Here is a 20,010-nt window from a genome sequence, read left to right on the forward strand (position 1 = left end):
CAACTGTCTGCAAATAAAAAGTTCTTTTAAAGCTGTATCTAAGAAGACCCTCCACCAGCTGTTTTTGGTGGGGGTGGAGCAGACTAGCCTAACTGCTTAAAAGCAGCCAGTGCCATCTTGGCTTGGGCAGTTAGTGTGCCGATAGCACTGGGCTTCACCTGCTGGCCAGTCAGCAATGAGTACTGAGGACTTGGGAGAGTGGAATTACTGCCTAGGGACATCCATGGATAAGGTCACCATACATGTAGGTGAGGAATGAATCCCGAGCGACTCCAGCAACGGGACCACTGTCCTTGCAGGTCAGCAACAGAACTTGAGACCTGGTGGTTTGGAGGGGAGAGACTGGAAGATCTATATGGGTCAGACCAATGCACCAGCCCACATGGGAGACCTGAGCTGGGCTTGTTAGCATGGAGCATTGCTGACCACCACACACCAGCTAGGGTTGAGGTCCTGACTGGCAGAGCTTGATCCCAATATCTGACTGAATGTAGGAACAAGGAACAGGTCACATTAAGCAAGGCCATGACACTAATCAGCTCATGAGAGAACCAGGTCCGGGGGTAGGTTCTGTGGGGGATATATGGTCCAAATCCTGTGGAAATACAAGTCCCGTTGGTTAGCTTAAGAGTTGGAGTAGTGATGGGCTGAGCTAGGTGTGACCATGGAACCTGCCAACACTCACAGGTACTGGAGGAGAGAATAGGGGGCAGGTCCAGGCTGCAGCACCCAAATGTGCATCCTGAAACAGGGTGTGGAGTGGCCTGCAACACTCACCAACTCATACGAAGGTCAAAATGGAGGGGCAGACTTTTCTGGGCAAGGGCCTAGCACCCGCTGGCATATGTGGGACCTAGCACCCACTGGCATATGTGTGACCTAGCACCCGCTGGCATACGTGAGACCCAGAGTGGGCTAAGTGGGGGAACTTGGGAAACCCCCTAGTGGGTCATAACTCCCACTGGTGAGCATGTGGTCCAGGCCTGGAGGTCAGGCAGGCTGGGCAAGGTAACTCCAACTATTGGCAAGTGTGTGAGCTGGTTTTGGAAGGGGCGGACTGGGCAGGGATAAACAAACCTTAGCTAACTGACAAGTGCAGAAACGAGGCTGCAGGCTGGCTAGGTTATCACACCTACTGGTTTGCATGAACCAGGGATGGAAGCACACTGAGCAGAGCCAAGTTCCAGCACCCACCAGTGAGAGCCAGGACTGGGGACATATTGAGTCAAACCAGGCTACAGCACCCAAAGGCAAAGGCCAAAATTTGTGAGAGAATATGCCAAGCTGGGTCAGAACAACCACTGGCATGCACAAGATCTGTGGCTGGAAACAAGCCTGGTTGGGGAGCAAAGGGGATGTCTTAGCTGGGTTGTGGTTCCCACTGGAGAGTGCAAGGGCTCGAGTGGGGACTGCTGTCTGGTCCAGACATGGCTGCAGTGTCCCTCGGGTCTGGGGTGAGCCAGACTGGGCTAGACTCCAACACATGTGGAGCCGTGCATGACTGGGCTGCATTACCCAACCAGCACATGTGGGACCTATGGGGGAAGGGGTTGGATCCAGTAGAGACGCTACGTGGGGCTCCCCTGCTGGACCACCACTCTCATTGGTGAGCTTGTCGAGAGCTGGGATGGGGGCAGAGCAGGCCAGGCATCTGTTGGCCTCATGTGAGCTGGATCGGGGAAAGCCAGGCTGGGTTGACTATTCCTACTGGTACATGCATTAATCAGAGTGCGTGTGGGTTTGCTGGGTTTTGCTGCAGCATCAGCTGGCAGAGGCTGGCAGAGGCTGACATGGTTAAACTGCAGAACCACCTGGAGAGTGCAAGATCTGGGAGTGGGAGTGGGCCCAGTAGGGAAATAATGGGCACCTCCCTCTTGGGTTGCCACTCTGACTGGTGAGCATGAGAACCAGGACTGGGGCAGGCATGGCTAGACAGAAAGTGGCACCCACTGGCATGTGTGTGGGCTGGATAGTGGGGCTGGTTGGGCTGAACTAAGCTTCAATGCCCATTGATATATATGAGAGCTGCAGCAGGGGCAGAAGAAAGAGACCAAGGTTCAACAGCACCGGGTTCTTATACGTTTCCGGCCAATTCCATACAATTATACAGTCATGATTGGTCAGTTTAACTGTTAACTTTTAAAAAGAGCAAGTTGGCAGGCTTCTATTGGTGGGTTTGAAGCAAGCAACTTTCAAAAAGTACAAACTGATGGGCTATAGGGCAGTGGGTCTTATCTAACACCAGGGGCCTCCTTCCTGAGGAGTGGTCTGCCTACGTGACCTGTCGGGTGTCCTGTCGGGTGTCACGTAGCCTGTCAGGCCTGGAGTTCACACAGCCCCCAGCCAAGCAAGTAAGGCAGAAATCACAAAAGCAGAAACCACTGAGGTTGTCCGTGTGCCTACGCTGACTGGGGCTGTGCCAGACCCTGTACTGGCATGCACGCACAAGAGTCAGGTCTGGGATCACCTCACATGAAGTTTCTTTGGGAATCCCCCTAACTGAACCGCTGGACTCAGAACCCCAACATGGAGAGAATTATGGGATCCTTGGTCTGACCAGGCGCACATGGAGGACAGGACAGTGCATCGGAGCATGCACAGAACACCTGGTACCACAACAGAAGACGGAGGATAAAACAAACGGATCAACTACCCCAGCCACGTGTTGGCAGTGGAATTCTGGGCAAACAGACTCTAAGGTGGGCTATGTCAGCCAGTGGACTCTGGAGAGATTTCATGATGTTTGAGGTGGCAAGACTGAAAGTAATTCAGAATCGTTGAACTATCAAAACCTCTTCAGCGGGACCCTTGGAGCATGCCCCACATCGGGGACCCCGGGGTGTGTCAGGTAGCTGTCCTCCATCCCGGGGTCCGGAGGCGGTGGGGAGGCTGGGTGTGGCTTCTCCCCTTGTCTCCCCCTTTCTTCCAGATACAGGAAGGAAAAAAAGAGAATGTGGAATAATGGTCTCACCCACCTTCCTGTAGCCCTTGACCCTTTGCACCTTAACCAACTATGTAAAAATCATCAAAATAAAAATAATAAAAAAGTATTAAATTGCCCTAAAAGAAGACAAGAAAAAAAAAAAGGAGAGACAAACAAAAAATAAAATCCAGTTATTTCCTCCATTACAGATAAAGGTAAGTGAATTAATTCAAGATGAAGAGGCAGGAATTGGCTGGCTGAGGACGGGCAGGAGCTCGCTGGAAGCTGTTTACAAGACTAAAATATTACAAAATAGTTCAGGGACCTTAACGGAAATCAATACTATGAGGCTATTTCGAAACTGCCCACAAGTATTTGCAAAGTAAATAACCGAGAGAGAGAGAGGTCAGAGTAGAAACCAAGAACAGACGGACGAGGGCTGGAAGAGGGCAGTGCCATGCTCAGCGTGGTCAGCGTGGTCGGATCACAGCCCGTGCCGTGAAGGCACTGCTGGGCCGGGCACCTCCGGACGGCTGAGTGGACGTTCCGGAAGGCAGTGGGGACCAGGACAAGCCCCGAGGCACTGCCGGCAGCGAGGGGAGCACAGCCGCGGGGGACACCACCCTTAGCTGACTGTCAGAGGACCAGCTCACTTTCTATATTTCTCTCTTTTTTGTTTGCTCTCACATATACAGGTAAATAACTTTTTGAAAGATGTATTTGGCACCCGGGCACAGTGGCCTAGTGACTATGGCTTTGCACATATCAAAATCCCATACAGATGCCCGTTTGTATCCCAGCTGCCCCACTTCCCGTCCAGCTCCCTGCCTGTGGCCTGGGAAAGCAGTCGAGGACGGCCCAAAGCCTTGGGACCCTGCACCCGCGTGGGAGACCCAGAGAAGGTTCCTGGCTTTGGCTTGGCCCAAGCTGGAATGAACCAGCAGATAAAATATTTTTTTTTTGTTTCCTTCTTTCTATAAACCTGCTCTTCCAATAAAAATAATTGTTTTAAATCTGCCTTTATTAGAAGAGCAGATTTATAGAGACCGAGACAGAAAGACCTTCTATCTGCTGGTTCACTCCCCAAGAGGCCACAATGACCAGAGCCGAGCCGAAGCCAGGAGCCTGGAGCCTCTTCCGGGTCTCCCACGTGGGTTCAGGGTCCCAAGGCTTTGGGCTGTCCTCGACTGTTTTCCCAGGCCACAGGCAGGGAGCTGGATGGGAAGCGGGGCAGCCAAGATTAGAACTGGTGTCCTTAGGGGATCCTGTCGTGTTCAAGGTGAGAACTTGAACCACTAGGCCATCGCACCAGGTCCAAATAATTTTTTAAAAGGCTGAAACTACACCTTCTGCAAAGGACAGGTCCTTTAAACTTTGTAAGTGATAGAACCACACAGTGGAATATTACTTAGCTGGGAAACATTCATCTCCACTGTAGGCTTGTCAAAATCTCTCCCCTGTTTATGCTGAATAATGCCCCGTGTGATGGTACAACTCGCTCTGTGACAGGCAAGGCCTTGCTCTGGCTAGGAACAGGCGTATACAGGCTATGGATCTATGCTTAACTTCTTTTCCTTTAAAAACAAAATTGTAAGGCAGACCAAGAGCTCCAACACCAGCCACAGCCCAACCCGGGCCAGGCTGAAGCCAGAAGCCAGGAATTGCATCCGGGTCTCCCATGAGGGTGTTGGGGACCCAGGTCTTTGAGGCAGCACTTGCTATACTGGCAGGCAGCTGGTTCAGGAAGCCAGGCGCTGTGATGACTCACGGTGTGCCCGGGGACTCTGCTTAGCGCCCCGATAGCCATGGCCGCGTCCTCCCCCCATCGGTGCTGCCAGCGGCTGGTTGTGTGGCTCAGTGGCTCGCTCTGTGGGACCCCCAGGGGCAGCAGGCCCGCGCCGTTACAATGACTTGGTGTTGCACGTCCTTGTCCACACTTGCTATTGTCAGTCCTTCTGTTCTTGGCAAGCTGATGGGTTTCATGCTTGTTTCCGTTCTAATTTCCCTAATGCTTACAAGCACCCAGCATTTTCTCGAGCTTATCAGCCGTTCACATACGCTGTTTTGTAACGTGTCCAAAGCTCTTGCCTACTTCTGAGCTGCTTTTTCTTTTTCATATTAATTATTTACTTCTCTAGATATTCCAGAGACAGGTCTCTTTTTTTCTTCAGTGTTTTTGACCTGATTTGTAATTTTTCTAGTGGTGCCTTTTTGGAAAAGCTGTTCCTACTTACTTGAAAGGTAAAGTTATAGAAACAAACAAGAGATAATCAGAGCTTCCATTCACTGATTCGCTCCCAAATGACTGTGTCGGGGCCCGGTGCAATGGTGTAGTGGCCAAAGCCCTCACCTTGCACACACCAGGATGCCATACAGGCGCCAGGTCTAATCCCGGCAGCTCCACTTCCCGTCCAGCTCCCTGTTTGTGGCCTGGGAGAGCAGTGGAAGCCGACCCAAAGCCTCGGGACCCTGCACCCATGTGGGAGGCCTGGAAGAGACTCCTGGTTCCTGGCTTTGGATCAGCTCAGCTGTGACTGTTTTAGCCACTTGGGGAGTGAATCAGCGGACAGGCAATCTTCCTCTCTGTCTCTCCTCCTCTCTGTATATCCAACTCTCCAATAAAAATAAATAAATCTGTAAAAAAACAAATGGCTGCCTGGCTGGAGCTGGGCCGTGTCAAGGCAGGAGCCAGCGGCCTCACCTGGAGGCAGGAACCTAAGGAACCTTCTGCCGCACTCCCAGGGACTTTGCAAGGGGCCTGGAGCACAAGTGGAGCAGCCAGGACCATCAGCCTCTGGGCAGCAGGGCCGGTCCCCAGACGAGAGCCTCTTACACCCCAAGAAGCTGTAGCCTCTTCAAAGGATGCAGAGTTTTCTCCAGCATTTTCTTCCAGATGTTGCAGGGCTTTTGCTTTTACATTCAGATCGTAATCCACTTTGAGCTGATTTTTGTGTTGTGTAAGGTGGAGATTCAACTTACTTTTTTTGGGGATATGTTTTATTATTTGAAAAACAGATTTACACAGAGAGAGACAGAGGCGTTGTCCATTCACTGGTTTGCTCCTTACATGGCCACAGTGGCCAGAGCTGGAGCTTCTTCTGGGTGTCTGTCATGGGTGCAGGGAGCTGGAAGGGAAGTGAAGCAGCCGGGACTCAAACTGGCTTCCCACAAGATGACCGCTCAGCAGAGGGTAGCTTTGCCCACTATTCCGCAGGGTGAGTCCCTCAAATTAAATTTTTTAAAAATATTTATTTTACTTTTATTGAAAAGTCAGATAGAGAGAGAGGAAGAGACAGAAAGGAAAATCTTCGGTCCGATGATTCACTCCCTAAGTGGCCACAACAGCTGGAGCTGAGCCGATCTGAAGCCAGGAGCCCAGAGCCTCTTCCGGGTCTCCCACACGGGTGCAGGGTCCCAAGGTTTGGGCCGTCCTTGACTACTTTCCCAGGTCACAAGCAGGGAGCTGGATGGAAAGCGGGACCATCAGGATACAAATCAGCAGCCGTATGGGAGTCTGGCACGTGCAAGGCAAGAACTTTGACCACCAGGCTACTCTGCTGGGCCACCTCAAATTAACTTTTAACTATGGCACACCAGGTTAAGCTGCCCTCTGTAGTGCCAGCATCCCATGTGGGCAACAGTTCAAATCCCAGCTGCTCTAATTCTGATCCAACTCCTTGCTAAACTCTGACTTTAGCCTGGCCTAGCGATCGCAGCCATCTGTGGAGTGAACCAATGGTCATAAGAATCTCTCTCTCCCTCTTCCTCTCTCTCTCTCTGTGTATCTTCCCCATGACTCTGCCTTTCAAATGAAACAAAATTAATCTTAATAAACAAATATTTAAGCATTTATTTGAGAGGTAGACAGAGAGCTCCCATCCACTGGTTCACTGTGGACGCAGCCATCTTCTGGAACAGGGGAGCTGGAAAAGCTGGCAAAGAATCGAATCAGACCCGCCACAAACCTCACAGCAGCTCCAGAAACTGCCTCACTTGCATGTGCGGGTTAGAACTACAGAACCCGGAAGAAGAAAGCAGGTAAAACCTGTACGGCCTTGGATTTGCAGTGTGTTTTTTTTTTTTTTTGAGCACAAGACCAAGAACAGCAACTACAAACCAAAAAAGAAAAAGGCAAGGCATTGTCCCAGGAAGGGAGGTGGCAACCGGGGCGTGGGGGAGGCCCTGGCCCCACAGGGTAGCCCGCCCCGCAGGCAGTACAAACCCTACAGCTCTCCCCAAACCCCAGCAATGGGCACAAAGGCTTAGACAGGGCTGCTCAGGAACTTCCCTGTGAGGCCACCCCAGCTTTGGGACCCCATGCCACCTGAGCCCACCCCCATGCCCAGGGGTTACAGCCTGCCTGACGCCCCTGCCTCCACCCAAACCACCCCTGGTTCCTCTCTTTTTCTATATTTTCTGCTAAAAATGATCTTTTTGATCATGACTCAATCTTCACTTTTTAAATGTAATATGTATTTATTTAGAAAGAGAGAGAGAGAGAGATGGAAAGACATAAAAGAGATCTTCCATCTGTTGGCTGACTCCCCAAATGGACACAACGGCCAGAACTGAGCCAGGTGGAAGCCAGGAGCTTCATCTGGGTCTCCCACATGGATGCTGGGTCCCAAAGCTTTGAGCCGTCCTCTGCCGCTCTCCCAAGCCACGAGCAGGAAGCTGCATGGGAAGTGGAGCAGCCGGGACTTGAACCAGCATCCTTAGGCGGCGTCCATGTTGCTGGGCAGCAGTTTATCTATTAGGCCACTCACCCTCACTTTGAACAAAGCCTGGTTATCCCGGGCCCCGGCCACAGGGGATCCAGAGGGCCCACCCCTCGGCTCCCTCCCGCCTTCTCCTCTCACCCTGGCTCATGGCCAGCCCACCAGCACCCCCGATCCTGCCTCTTATCCTGCTGTATCCAAGTGTGCTCGTGCTGAGGTCTGGGTGACACTTAGCAGGTAAAATGTGTCCCACAGTACCAGGACTATGACCTGGCCCAGATGGGAAGTGAGGCGCTGGGGCCCAAGCTTCAGCAGGATGCACGGTGTCCCTGGGGTCTGCAGCAGACAGCCCCATGGGCACAACACACGGGTGGGTGGGTGGGTCAGTGGGTGCCAGGGCCCAGGAGTGAGCATGACTCTGAAGTGAGGACATTTTGTGAAGGATGCTCTTGGAGACAGAGCCGCCTGCTCCACCAACTGTCCCCAGGGCGGGTCCCAGGGTCACACAGCTCCAGGAAGAGCCCTGAGTTGAGCTGTACGTGAGGGCTCAACCCCAGCCCCACCTGACCCCTGGCTGCCTCGTCCTTTCTGATTTCTCAGGAAAAAAAAAAAAATAACAACAACAACAACAGCAACACATCTATATACCACCGCCACCACCCCGCAGCCAGGAAGCATCGATCATGCGCTGTCCAGGGCCAGCCGGAGGGGCAGGGGTCAGCAGGGCGGCGACCTCCAGGCCTCCGTGCCGAGCAGGATCCGGCAGGGCTGGGGGTGACAGGCTGGACATTTTCCCACCCTGAGATTTTCCTGCGTCAACCCAGGAGGGCGCCCTGGACGCCGCCCTACCCCCAACCTCCTTCCTCTCTAGCCAGCCGCTTCCCAGCCCTCAGGATGCCTGCCCAGGGTCCGAGGCGGGAGCCACAGGGCCAGCCTGGGCAGCGGTGTGGGCGGGACAGGGCCGGCTGGAGCCTGCCCGCAGCCACTACCCGGGCCCCGGGCAGCGGTGTCCTCCCTCCCGGACACTTGGACCCCAGCCCACCCTGCAAGGAGCCCTTGGCCCTGGGCCCTGCCCCAGGCCCTTCCTCCCCGCAACACTCAGGACTCAGCCCTTCCTTGTGTTAAATAGAAACCTCTTTATTCTAAGTATCGAACATTCCTTAATACACTGGATGGGGGCCAGACCTTGAGGTGAGGGGAAAGGGGGGAGGGTGGGCTGGGATATTTCTGTAGAAGCTTCCAGAAGGCCACCCCCCCACACACACTCTGCCTCCACCTCCTCCCACACAGGGCTGTGGCGGGAGGAGGTGCTGGGAAGGCGGCCTTGGGCAGCAGGGCTGTGTCCCTGCTTGAGGGCACAGCAGGGACGCCTCAGTGCTGGGCCCGGGGCCGCCGCGGCAGGCAGGCCAAGCTGGGCCGCGACAGCCGAGTGAGGGGCAGGCGGCCCAGAAGGAAGGGGAGACCAAGGCAGAAGGACGGACGGGGCACTGGGATGTCGGCAAAGAAGGCACGGTCCCGCGGCGGGGCCAGGGCAGCCCCTTCGGAGAGCTCCAGGTCCCGGGCCACGGCCAGGATCTCCTGGCGGGCGGCAGTGCTGCGCAGGCCGCGGATGTCCAGCAGGGCTGCCACATGCTTTCGCCTGCAGAAGAAGGCGGCTCAGGCCCCGGAACACTCAGCCCTCCCTGCCCACCCCAGCTGCCCTTTGCAGAATTTCATCGCCAACCACCTATAGGCCCCTTCGCTTCCAACCCCACAGCCAAGGTCCCAAATCATCCCCAGATTTGACTTCACTCCAACCCATCCCCAGAATTCTATGGGAGACCCTCTCTCCCACAACAATCAGGCTCCACCACAGCTAGGGGCTGCAGCCTGGACCCCAGCTCACCCATCCTGGACCCTACCCTACCCCCTATAGCTCCAGGCGCCCCGGCACCCACCCTAACTGCACCTCAGCTCAAGAATTCTCCATGCAGACACAGCTCTGGAACCTTCTCCCCACCTTAGCTCACCTCAGCTGTGTCCAGTAGGTAATCCCCACTGCCCCCTCCAAACCCTTGTCCACCAACACCTGCCAGAGGACCCAGCCCCAAATTTCTGCTGCCCCAATCTTGGCTCCATTTCAAGATCTGATCGCAAGGGGTCCCCCGCCTGGCCGATGCCAGTCCAAGCAGGCTCCCTTGAGTTGGCAACCTCAATCAGCTGAAGCCTGGCACCCACCTCTTTGCATGCCCCCCCCCCCCCGGCCCAGTGGCTCCATCTGCCATGCGGTGCCTGGTTCCCTGGCAGCAGCCCGGGCTCAGCTCTGCCACCTGCTGGCTGTGGCACTTGGGACCAGCTCCTGCCAGCCTCCCTCGAGCTCTTCCACCTTCCTAACCTCAGATAGCATCAGCTTCAATGCCTAACATCCCCGGGGAGGGGAGGGGGACGGATGAGGAAACTGAGAGTCCGGCCATGCCAGCGTGCCCATGCATGTCCCTGGGTCCCCACGGCTCCCTGCCGGGCCGGCCCTTCCTGCCGCCGGCCAGCCCAGCGTCCCCCCTGCCCCAGGCTTCCTGTGACAGCCTGTTTGTTTGCGAGCCCTGGTGGCAGTGGCGGCGGCGACCGCGGCGGTAGAAGGAGGGAAATCGTATTAATAATGCCTGGTTCCCGCAGGAAACGGCCGTCAGACACGCTCGCCGCCGCCCGCCCTGGCCCGCAGAGCAGGAAACGCGGGCTGGCCGCCAGCGCCCACAGCCCGAGCCAGGCGAGCCAGGCGGCAGGCGGGCAGGGCCTCACCTGATGTCGGGGTAGTCGCGCACCAGCACCCCCACCTCCACCTGGATGCTGGGTGTATCTTCCAGCTGCAGGACCTCGGCCAAGTGGGGCACCACGGCATCCAGCCACAAGGCTTGGGACTCCTGCGGGGAGAACCCAGTTTCACACCCTCGCCCCCAGGGTGTCCCCGCATCCTAGCCTTGGCCTACTCTCGTTGCTCCTGACCTCAACTTTTCCATCTGTAAAAGGGGCCAGAGTGCAAACTAACCCGAGGCGGGAATCTGAAGGAAGGGTCGGAGGGGGTCCCTGGACCTCATTTCCCAGGGGAGGAAGCGCCCAATGAACCACGTGTGGCCCTGCAGGGGTCCTTATGCCAACCGACTGCCCACCCCCCGGGGGGTCAGCACTGACCAGGCGCCGGAACAGCCTCTGCAGCTGCGCCGCGTCCTCCCGGAGCCTCCCGGCCACACGGCTGCGGGTCCGCGCCGAGTGGCAGCGCAGGCGGCCACGGAGCAGGGGCCGCACGTACTCGACCAGCGCGCGCCGGTGCAGCTCGGCCACCAGGGCCTGGGGGCCGCAGAGAAGGGGTGAGGTTAGAGCCTGCCCGACGTGGGTTGCCAGGACCCCCACCTCCCGCGCGGTCCCCGTACCCCGCCGCGCGCACCTGGTAGGGCTCGTCTTGCATGCGGCGCAGCGCCAAGGCTTGCGCGCCCAGCGTGCTCACCACGCCGTCCAGGGCTTCAGAGCTGCTCAGCCACTTCCTGCGCATGAGCTTGCTGAAGTGCGGCTGTGGGGGACGAGGAAGAAGGGGGCGTCAGGGCTCTGCTTCCCCCACACCCTGTTCCCTTCTGACTCACTGGTGCGGGAGACCACTGGGTTGGGGGTCAGCCACTGCCTGCCCTCGCGGGCCTCTCAGTCCAGAGCCAGCGACAGAGTGGTCCCTGCACAGTGCCCACCCAGGGCTGGCCTGCCGGAACAGGCAGTGAGGAAGCAGTGAGGCTCGCTGGGGAGCCGTGACGGGCTCTAAGCAGGGCAAGGCCGAAAGGAGGGACTTGAGGGGAGGGGGAGGGGGATGCAGCTGAATGCACAGGTGCGGTGGGCGACCGCCTGGGGGAGGAGAGGGAAGGCCAGGGAGCCTGTCCCAGAGATGGCCAGGAGCCGGGAGTGGACACAGGCAGGATGAACCCAGGTGTCTGAGCAGCGCCCCCTCTATTCCTGACAGCATCCCAGCTGCCCAAAATGCCACCATGTCCCAGGATGCCAGCCCCACACCTGATACTGTCGCGTGCACATACACACGCAAGCACACCTACGGCCTTCTCGCACCCTTGCAGTAACACGGTTTCTCGAGGGCGGGGAGAAACAGAACCTCGGATGACTGGGGCTGTGGTGGAGGGCAGTGGGGTGGGCGGAGGAGGACCGGGGACACAAGTGATGTGGCAGTTCATCAGCTTAAAAGGATGCTTCCCCGTGCCCGGTACAACAGCCTAGTGGCTATAGGTGCCAGTTCGTATCCCAGCTGTTCTGCTTCCCATCCAGCTCTCTGCTTGTGGCCTGGAAAAGCAGTTGAGAACAGCCCAAAGCCTTGGACCCTGCACCCACATGGGAGACCCAGAAGAAGCTCCTGGTTTCTGGCTTTGGATTGGCTCAGCTCCGGCCATTGCGGCCACTTGGGGAGTGAACGGGCAGATAGAATATCTCTCTCTTCATTCTGTAAATCTGACTTTCCAATAAAAATAAATAAACCTTTTAAAGTTTAAAAACAAAAAAAAAGGTTGATGTTGGGGGAGGGGGGAATCTTGGGAAGATGCCTTGGGGAGCTTAGCTCGACATTGGGCCTAGGGTTGAGTCCCAGCCCTGACCGCTCACTGGAGCTCCCAGCTGACACCCCCGCTGGGCGGCTGCAGCAGTGGCTCCAAGGACAGACAGTCCACCCTGCCCCAGCCCAGCCTTGGCGGCTGTGGGCATTTGGGGAGTGAACTAGAGGACGGCAAATCTCCCTCTGTTTCTCTGCCTCTCCAACAAACAAAAACAAATTTTTAAAAATGGATTTTGTTTAAATAAAAGAATTCCACAGCAGGGGAGGGGAGGAGCTGGAGCACAATTGACCAGAACTGACACTTGCCAGCTCGGCGATGCGTCCGCAGGGGTCATCGCGTGTCACTCTGCCCGCTCAGGGGACCAGGCATTTGAAATTTTCCACGCTAAAAAGTTATTTCTGGAACATTCCAACACTCTTTCCCCCCCCCCCACCCCAACACCGGGCTCTGAGGGGATGACATTCCAGAGTCAGGAAGCAGATTTTTTAAAAAAAGAAGAAGAAAAAAGCAAAGGCCACAGCAGGACAGGTGACCCAGGAATTTGACCCTCACATGCGGCCATCCGGGAAGGGGCACTTGGGTCAAGACTTGCCAGAGGTGAGAGAGGGGCCGCACGTTCAAAGGGCCTGAGGCAGGAATATGCTGTGTTAAAGCAAGGGGCTGGTGGGGGGAATGGGAGGGAAGAGCATGGCAGAGGCGAAGCTGGAGAGAGGGGACAACGGGCAGTGGGGGGACTGCTATGCCAACAAGGACGGCCACACACACTGCCACCTCCTCCCCCCAGGACGGCACTCGCCTCCATCTTTGAGCCTGGCTCCCAAGGTGGGGGAGGGGAGCTCCAGCAGCCTGGGCAGAGATCCGGGGGTACCCTCGGTGATGGGAAGCAGCTCTTCCCAAACCCGGCTGGCTGGCCATATCCTCCCATCTCTTCCTTCCTCCACATTCCCCACCCCCTCCCCCGCCTGTCACCCCCACTACCGCCTGCTTCCCGAACACTGACTCATGGGCTGAGGGGAACTGTGGGATGGGGGTGCCATCTCAGGGGACCCCATCTCCCTCACCTGCAGCTCCTGGAACAGCAGGTCAGCCAGGACCCGGTGGCACAGCCGGGTCACGCGGTCCAAGGCACTGACCGAGGCTTCCCGGGCTGGCTCACTCTCAGGGGGGCCCACCCTGGCCAGGCGCTCCGCCAGAGCCCTGGAGGAGGACAGCATAGCCGAAGGTCAGGGGAACCCAGATTCTCCACACAGGGTTGGACTGACAACCTTTAAGGGACCCTTATTGTGGGGGTGCAGGGGTGGCAGGTCAGATGGGGAGTTGCTGGGAGGTTGGGGTGTCAGAGATCAAGAGGAAGTGGACACATCTGGGGGAGTCCAAGATCTCTGAGGGTGAGTAAGGAGGACCCTGTGCCCCAAGGTTGATTTCCAAAAGGGACAGGTGGGACATCCTCCCTTCTCACGCTGGTCCCCCCTACCCCGCCCTTCCCTCCCGCTCCAGGGATTCCTGGCCAAGTCCTGACAGCTGCCCTTGCAGAGGCCCCTCACTGGAAGAAGGCACCATGCAGGGCTGTGCCCTGCCACAGCCAGCCCTGCACCCTGAGGACCTGGGTACCTCAGGGCAGCTGTCCCCCAACTCCCACCCCACCCCCATACCTTAGAGGCGGCCCACAGTTGACAAGCGCAATGGTCCTGCTGATGTAGGTGTCGGCCGGCAGCTCCCGCACTCCGGGGTTCTCGTGGAATCGCTCTACCCTTTGCTGGAAGCTGGAGCCGAGGGGGGGGGGGCAGTTGGCCGCAGTGGGCGTCAGGGACAGGGTCAGGCCACCGGCTGGGCACCTGGCCTGCCAGGGTCTTCCCTCTCCACCGCCTGCCTCTCCTCCCCGCCCCAGCGAGGGCCCACTATCCCACCCCTACTTACCTCTGCAGGAACTCAGCCAACCCCCCCAAGCAGCAGTGGGCCATCCGCTCTCCAAACTCCTGGCTGATGCGGGGTGCCCGCTCCGTGTGCTCCTCCAGCAGCTGTGTGGAGCAGGGGATGGGGGCAGGGATGAGAGGAGGCAGGCAGGGGGTCCCTCTCCAGCCCCCACAGAGGCACGCATCGGCCAGCCTGCAGCGTCCAGGCCCCAACCTCCTGCCTACCTCGCACACGTCCTGGGCCAGGCTGCAGGGTGGGTCCTCCGGGCTGGCCCAGTGCTCCTCATCTTCCTGAAGCGCCCGAAGGAGGGCACCCCGCGTCTGCGCCTGCAGGGAGACAGGCGGTGGTGGGCGGCTGCCCGAGGAGGACTGTTCCTGTACTCATTCCTTCCAGCCCCCAACACACCCTGGTGCCCTCAGAGTTCTGTTTGACTCCCAAGAGTTCGGAACTCCTGGTCTTGGGGTGATGGTAAGTGACTGGGGGGAGAGGCCGCCTAGGACAGCTGCTCCAGCCCCTCCTGCTGCTGTGTGGGAGTGCAGAGCATGCCCTATGGCTCTGAGCTGCCTCCAGCACCCAGGTGCCTGCAGGCTGTGTGTGTTCTATGGGTCATGGTCGTGAGAAGTCTGGATGCCAGGGCTTGTGCCCCCCGCCCGCCAGCGGCAGGCGCCTGCGCAGTGCTTGTTTTTAGCCATGCCTGTTCCTCTGGGGCCTTGGAGCCCACTCAGGCTGAGGCCTTGCCTGTCTGTCTTGTGAAAGTCAGTGGAGGATGTGAGGCACTGAGGATTGGGGTGCGGTGCTGACCCCACACAAGATCAGAGCGGGCTTCTGGTCAAAACACAGCCATTCCCAAAGGGAAAAGCAGATGGACAGGGAGGAGGGGCGCCCCTCTACAAAACCTCCCACCCGCAGATCAGCAGCACCCCAGGGTCCGGTACCTTCACGTCTGTGACACATTCATCCTCCAAGGTCCTCAGGGTGCTGGCAGACAGAAGGGGTCCCAGTTCCCCGTTCTCCAAGGCGACCATGTCCACCAGCCCCAACACCTCCCTGGGGACAGAGTGAGAGGCAGAGTTGCAACCCACGCCCCCAGCCCCACTGTGTCTCAGCCCCGGGCCACTCCCTTCCTCTCCTGCATCCCTCCGAGGAAGTCTCTGGAACCTGGAGTGGCTCCCCTGGCTCCAGCTCTGAGTCAGCTCCCTGATGGATGGTTCCGGGCAAGACTCATAGGAGTCAACTGCAAGGCCTTGCCTGCGATTACCCTCACCGGCGGGGAGCTCGCCAGCACCCGGGCCTCCATGGCCTTCCCGCTGCTCCCTCCTCCATCCCCTGCTGTAGGCGCTGGCCTGTCAAGGCCGCCAGCCCTCTCCATCCACCTGCACTCAGACCTGGCCTTCCCAGCATCAACAGCTCCGTGACAAACATCACCTCCCTGTAAATAAGGCCTTATCCAGATCCCTGGCCCTGGCGGACAGCGCCTGAGTGGGCAGCTCGGGGGATGACCATGGTCACACTGCTGCCAGCCCACCTCCCCGGGGCCAGCATCCCACTTCACCCCTCCAGCTGTGGTTTGCCTGCAAGTCCCTTCCTTTGCTGAGCACAGCCAACCCGCCACCACCATCCCCCACCCTTAAAAGAGGTGTCTTTTAAGACTCAGGGCTACGTTGTTAGGGACTACAAAATTGCAGGGCAGATGGTGCTGAAACTGTGGATGCTATAGCGATGGAATTCAAGGGCTCAGGGGCTGAGGCTGTGACATGGTGGGAGGAACCACAACTTGCAATGCTGACATCCCATGGGGCGCCAGTTTAAGTCCGGGCTGCCCCACTTCCCATCCAGCTCCCTGATTGATGCCTGGGAAAGCAGTCAAGGACGGCCCAAAGCCTTAGGACCCTGCACCCACATGGGAGACCCAGAAGAATCTCCTGGCTCTTGGTTTCAAATCTGCTCAGCTCCAGCCATTGCAGCCACTTGGAGAGTGAGCCAGTGGATGGAAAATCTTTCTGTCTCTCCTTCTCTCTGTGGGTCTGGCTTCGCAATAAAAATTTTAAAAAGAAAAAAAAGAAGCCCCCCCCCCAGTCCTGCTTGGGAGGACTGTACATGTAACACCCAAGGATCCAGAGAGGGGATGGCTCACATTCCAGCTGGGCAGCTGGTGGCAGGAGGCCTGGACAAAGCTCTGGGCTGACAGGCCAGAACTGGGCAGCTGGAAATCCTAGGTCTGCTGAGACCTTGGGTGGGGCTGAGACCCCCAGCCCTCAGCCCCCACGCTTGTACTTGGCCGCAGCTTGGGCCTCTGGCTCCCACCTGCAGCTACCTGCCTAAGCAGACCCTGAGGCCACGAGTTGAGTGTGTGCCAGCCGGCTCTTTTCTTATTGTGACTCTCAAATACATCAATAAATAGGTTGGGGCGGGGAGAGGGGTGGAGTCAGCGCTGAGATTTTGGGAGCATGGCGCTACAAGGGTCAAAGATGTGGAAATTTTAGAAAGATGCTAAGATTTTTAAAAGCAGAAATGCGAGGCTGCGTTCCGGCCGTGAGTGCTGACCTGCCAGGGCTGCCCGCCTGGGGTCGCGGGGAAGCCCAGGTGACAAGCGACAGCTCTGACAGGCTAGGGTTGCGGGGAGTTCTGGGATCCAAGGGTTTTACCGGGTCCCAGGTCCCCGGCGCTATCAGGTAGCCAGGGCTGGGAGGTGTGGGAGGGAGGCTGGGGTCCCGCTCACCTGGGGTACACCTGGTTGTGCCAGTGCAGCAGCGCATAGCGGTCCGCCAGTGGCAGTCGCCGGCGGGCGGACGCTCCCAACCACTCGGCGAGCGCGCCGTGGTAGCCGCGCAGGTAGACGCCGAAGGCGCCCAGGCCAGCGGGGTAGGCGGGCGCCAGACGACCCCGCACCACGGCCATATCTTCCAGCAGCCGTGCCCGCAGAGCCTCCAGCTGAGCGGCCAGACCCCCGGGAGCCCCGGGCGCTGCCGCCTCCAGGCGCTCCCGCGCCGCGCGCGCCACGGCCTCGGCCCAACGGGCACGCAGCTTGCGGGCAGCCCCGGGTCCCCGGCGTCCGTCGGCCGCCTCCTCCTGCACCAACACTTGACCCAGCTGTGCCACGATGCCCGCCCCGGCGCCCGCGCCGGGCCCGGGGCCAGCCAGGGTCTCGCGCACTAGCGCCCACAGCTCGCGCTGCAGGGCCTCATAGAGCAGCGCCACGTCCCGCGCGCGGCGCCCTCCTCCTGCGCCCTGGGCATTCGGTGGCCCCGGGGCGCCGCCCCCGGACGACGCCAGTTCCTCGGCCTCTAGCTCCAAGATGTGCTCGTCCGCGCGAGCCAGCTCGCGCTGCTGGATCAGGCTCAGGATCTCCAGCACTGTGGGGGCGAGGTGGGAGGTCAGCGGGGGGCCCAGCCCGGGAAGAAGGAAGCAGCCGGGCAGGTGCGGGCAGGCGGGGCGAGAGGGGGAAGCTGAGGCCGAGAGGGGTAGGGGTGGGGGCCGGCAAGGAAGACGGGGTCGCTGGCGAAATGGGGAGGGGTGTGTGAGGGAGCTGTGGAGGTGGGTGTAGGACCCAGCCCTGGCGAGGGGGTTGAGGGTCCGCGAAGGATGGGGACAGTCAAGGTCAGGAAGTTGGGGAAGGGGGGGGGAACTGAGGGGCTGGAGCAGGAGCAAGAGAGGGGGTTAGAAAGGAATGGGGCTCGGATACCCAGGGGCAAGGTGGGGACTTGGCCGTGGGAGGGAGCGGGCAGCTGTGGGGTGCTGGGCTGCCCCGTGGGGTCAAGGCTACCCCAGGAATGGGGAGACACGAGTGAAGCAGGGCCCAGAGGGAGGGGGTGTCGGGTGGCCCAGGGTTACCCTCACACCTCCACCCCCCCTCCACTTCCTCCCTGGCAGAGAAACTGTTTCCTGGCCGGCGCTATTTCTGCCCATCCGTTTCCAGAAGGCGGGGCTCCAGTCACCCCCTGCTCTCCAACCCCCACCCCTCGCGGTGCCTCCCAGTCCCCAGGGAGCTGGGGCTGAAATAGCCTCTGGCCAGGATGTGGAGGGCATTGGAGGATGGGCGGGGGTGGGGGGCGCTGACGGAGTCCCCCGTGTTAGGGGTGCTGGATGGTGGGAGGCACACAGGGGACCTGGAGCTGAGTTCAGGTGATAACTGTTCTGGCACCGGGTGAGGAAGGAGGCCCTGGGACTGAGCAGACACAGCCAAGATGCCCGCGTGAGAGTCTGGGGTTCGGATAAAGTTGGGGTGGGGTGTGCAGAGGAGGCAGAGATGGAATTAAGCACAACTGGAGGTGTGGAGAGGAGGCCGCTGGGGACAGAGCTGAGAATGGACATTGTAGATGAGCGTTCGGACAGGGACCTGGGATGGCGGTGGTGGCGGTGGAGTTAAGGATACAGAGGAGGTGGGGCTTGGGGTTGGAGGTGGCAGTGGGGATTGGAGAGGGTGAGTCTGCCTGGGCCTGTGGTGGGTGCTGAGGTGGGGTCCCAGAGAGGAAGGGGAGGGGGGCAGAGTGTGGCAGATGGTGCTGGAGGGAAGGAGAGAGGGCGAAGCTGTGTGTGGACCCCGAGGGTACAAGGAAATGTGGGGATATGGGTGTGGAAGTGGGATGCTCTTAGGGGGCCGCGGGAAGCCCTCAGCCCCTGAGACTCAAGCCGGCACCATGATGGAGGCCATCAGTGGGGTCAGAGGGCAGGCCCAGGGCCTTCCATATCCTTCCCAAAATGGACAGTTGTATCCTCATGCCGAAAGAAAGTTGTAGAGACAGATGCCTCTTGGTGTGAAGGGGAATCGTGGAAGCCCAAGACTCCTGCAGCTGGCACAAGTGTGGGAGAGGAAATGGGGGTCCCCAGCAGGTTTTAGGGGGCCATGGGCATGAGTCCGTGCTTCAGAGCTGGGAGACTATCTGGGAATAGCAACTCAGGCAAGACTCACACATACGATGATAGATTTGGGGGTGACGGCGGTGAAGGATGGGCACAGGAGAGTTCAAAGGTCAAGTCTGGTAGGGTTGGAGACTGGGAAGGGATTTGGGAAGAGACAGGACCAAAGCTAGGGCCCACTAGGGAAGGGTGAAGATTGGCAGGTGGAACGGAGGGGGGCTGGGGCGGAGTGAGTGGGAGGAGCTGCAGGTGCAGGTGGGTGTGGCCAGGTGCGGGAGGAAAGATGCAAGCAGACGGGCAGGAGTGAGGCACCACTCACCTGACAGCGGCTCCTTCATCTTGGGGGGCTCGGGGACCTTGGGCGGGGGCTCCGGAGCCGCCTCGCCCGCAGGCACCACCCTCTCGGCCAAGGACGCGCGCCGGGGCTTGGGTCCCCGGCCCAAGCGCAGAAAGGCCAGCCTGCGGGCCGCCTCCTCCTCACCGGCCTGACCGCGGCTGCCCTGAAGCCGCGCCAGGAGCCCAAAGTCGGCAGAGCTCCTGCGCAGCCCCGGTGCCAGCACCCGGCCCAGAAAGGAGCGGGGTTGCCCATCCCCGGGGCTGCCCACCCGGCGGCCCGGGGTCCAGCCCAGCCGGAAGGGGGCCAGGCCTGCCAGCTTCTCCAGGGTGGCACGGCGGCGACAGGACGTCCCATTAGGCAGGCTCCCTGGCTCCCCTGCGGCGTCTTCCAGCCCCGGCTCATCGAAGGGGTTCCGAGAAGAGCGGAGGGGCAGCGTCCCTGCCCGGGACGCCTTGGGGTCTGGCACCCCTGGGCTCTTCAGGATGGGCATCTCGGCAGCAACAGTGGGCACCTGGGGGAAGCAGTGACCATGGGCACTGAGCACCCTAGGCTGGACTCTCATTTCCTGCTGTGCCCACGCAGTCCCACCAGGGAAGTCCACTTTTGGCCAATGAGGTGATTTGGGGTCAGAAGGGGGAGGCACCTGCAGCAGGGACCCTGGAATAGAGCCTGGATAAGCACCCACGC

General features: G+C 59.0%; 1 protein-coding gene across 1 annotated transcript; it reads right to left on the reverse strand.

The window, feature by feature from the left end:
- Window positions 1-8,950: 8,950 nt before the first annotated feature.
- Window positions 8,951-19,813, reverse strand: LOC121166925 (exocyst complex component 3-like protein 2). Its single transcript, XM_040996270.1, has 11 exons — window positions 19,306-19,813; window positions 16,849-17,482; window positions 15,065-15,176; window positions 14,354-14,455; window positions 14,133-14,233; window positions 13,868-13,978; window positions 13,277-13,412; window positions 11,060-11,182; window positions 10,807-10,962; window positions 10,417-10,538; window positions 8,951-9,280 (listed from the first exon to the last, which is right to left on the reverse strand). The coding sequence occupies exons 1-11, from the start codon at window positions 19,811-19,813 to the stop codon at window positions 9,013-9,015; spliced, it is 2,373 nt and encodes a 790-aa protein (XP_040852204.1). The 3' UTR covers window positions 8,951-9,012.
- Between the last annotated feature and the right edge of the window lie 197 nt (window positions 19,814-20,010).

Source organism: Ochotona curzoniae, unplaced genomic scaffold (assembly GCF_017591425.1).
Source record: "Ochotona curzoniae isolate NIBS_2020 unplaced genomic scaffold, NIBS_Ocur_1.0 patch260, whole genome shotgun sequence".
NCBI classification, from domain to species: domain Eukaryota; kingdom Metazoa; phylum Chordata; class Mammalia; order Lagomorpha; family Ochotonidae; genus Ochotona; species Ochotona curzoniae.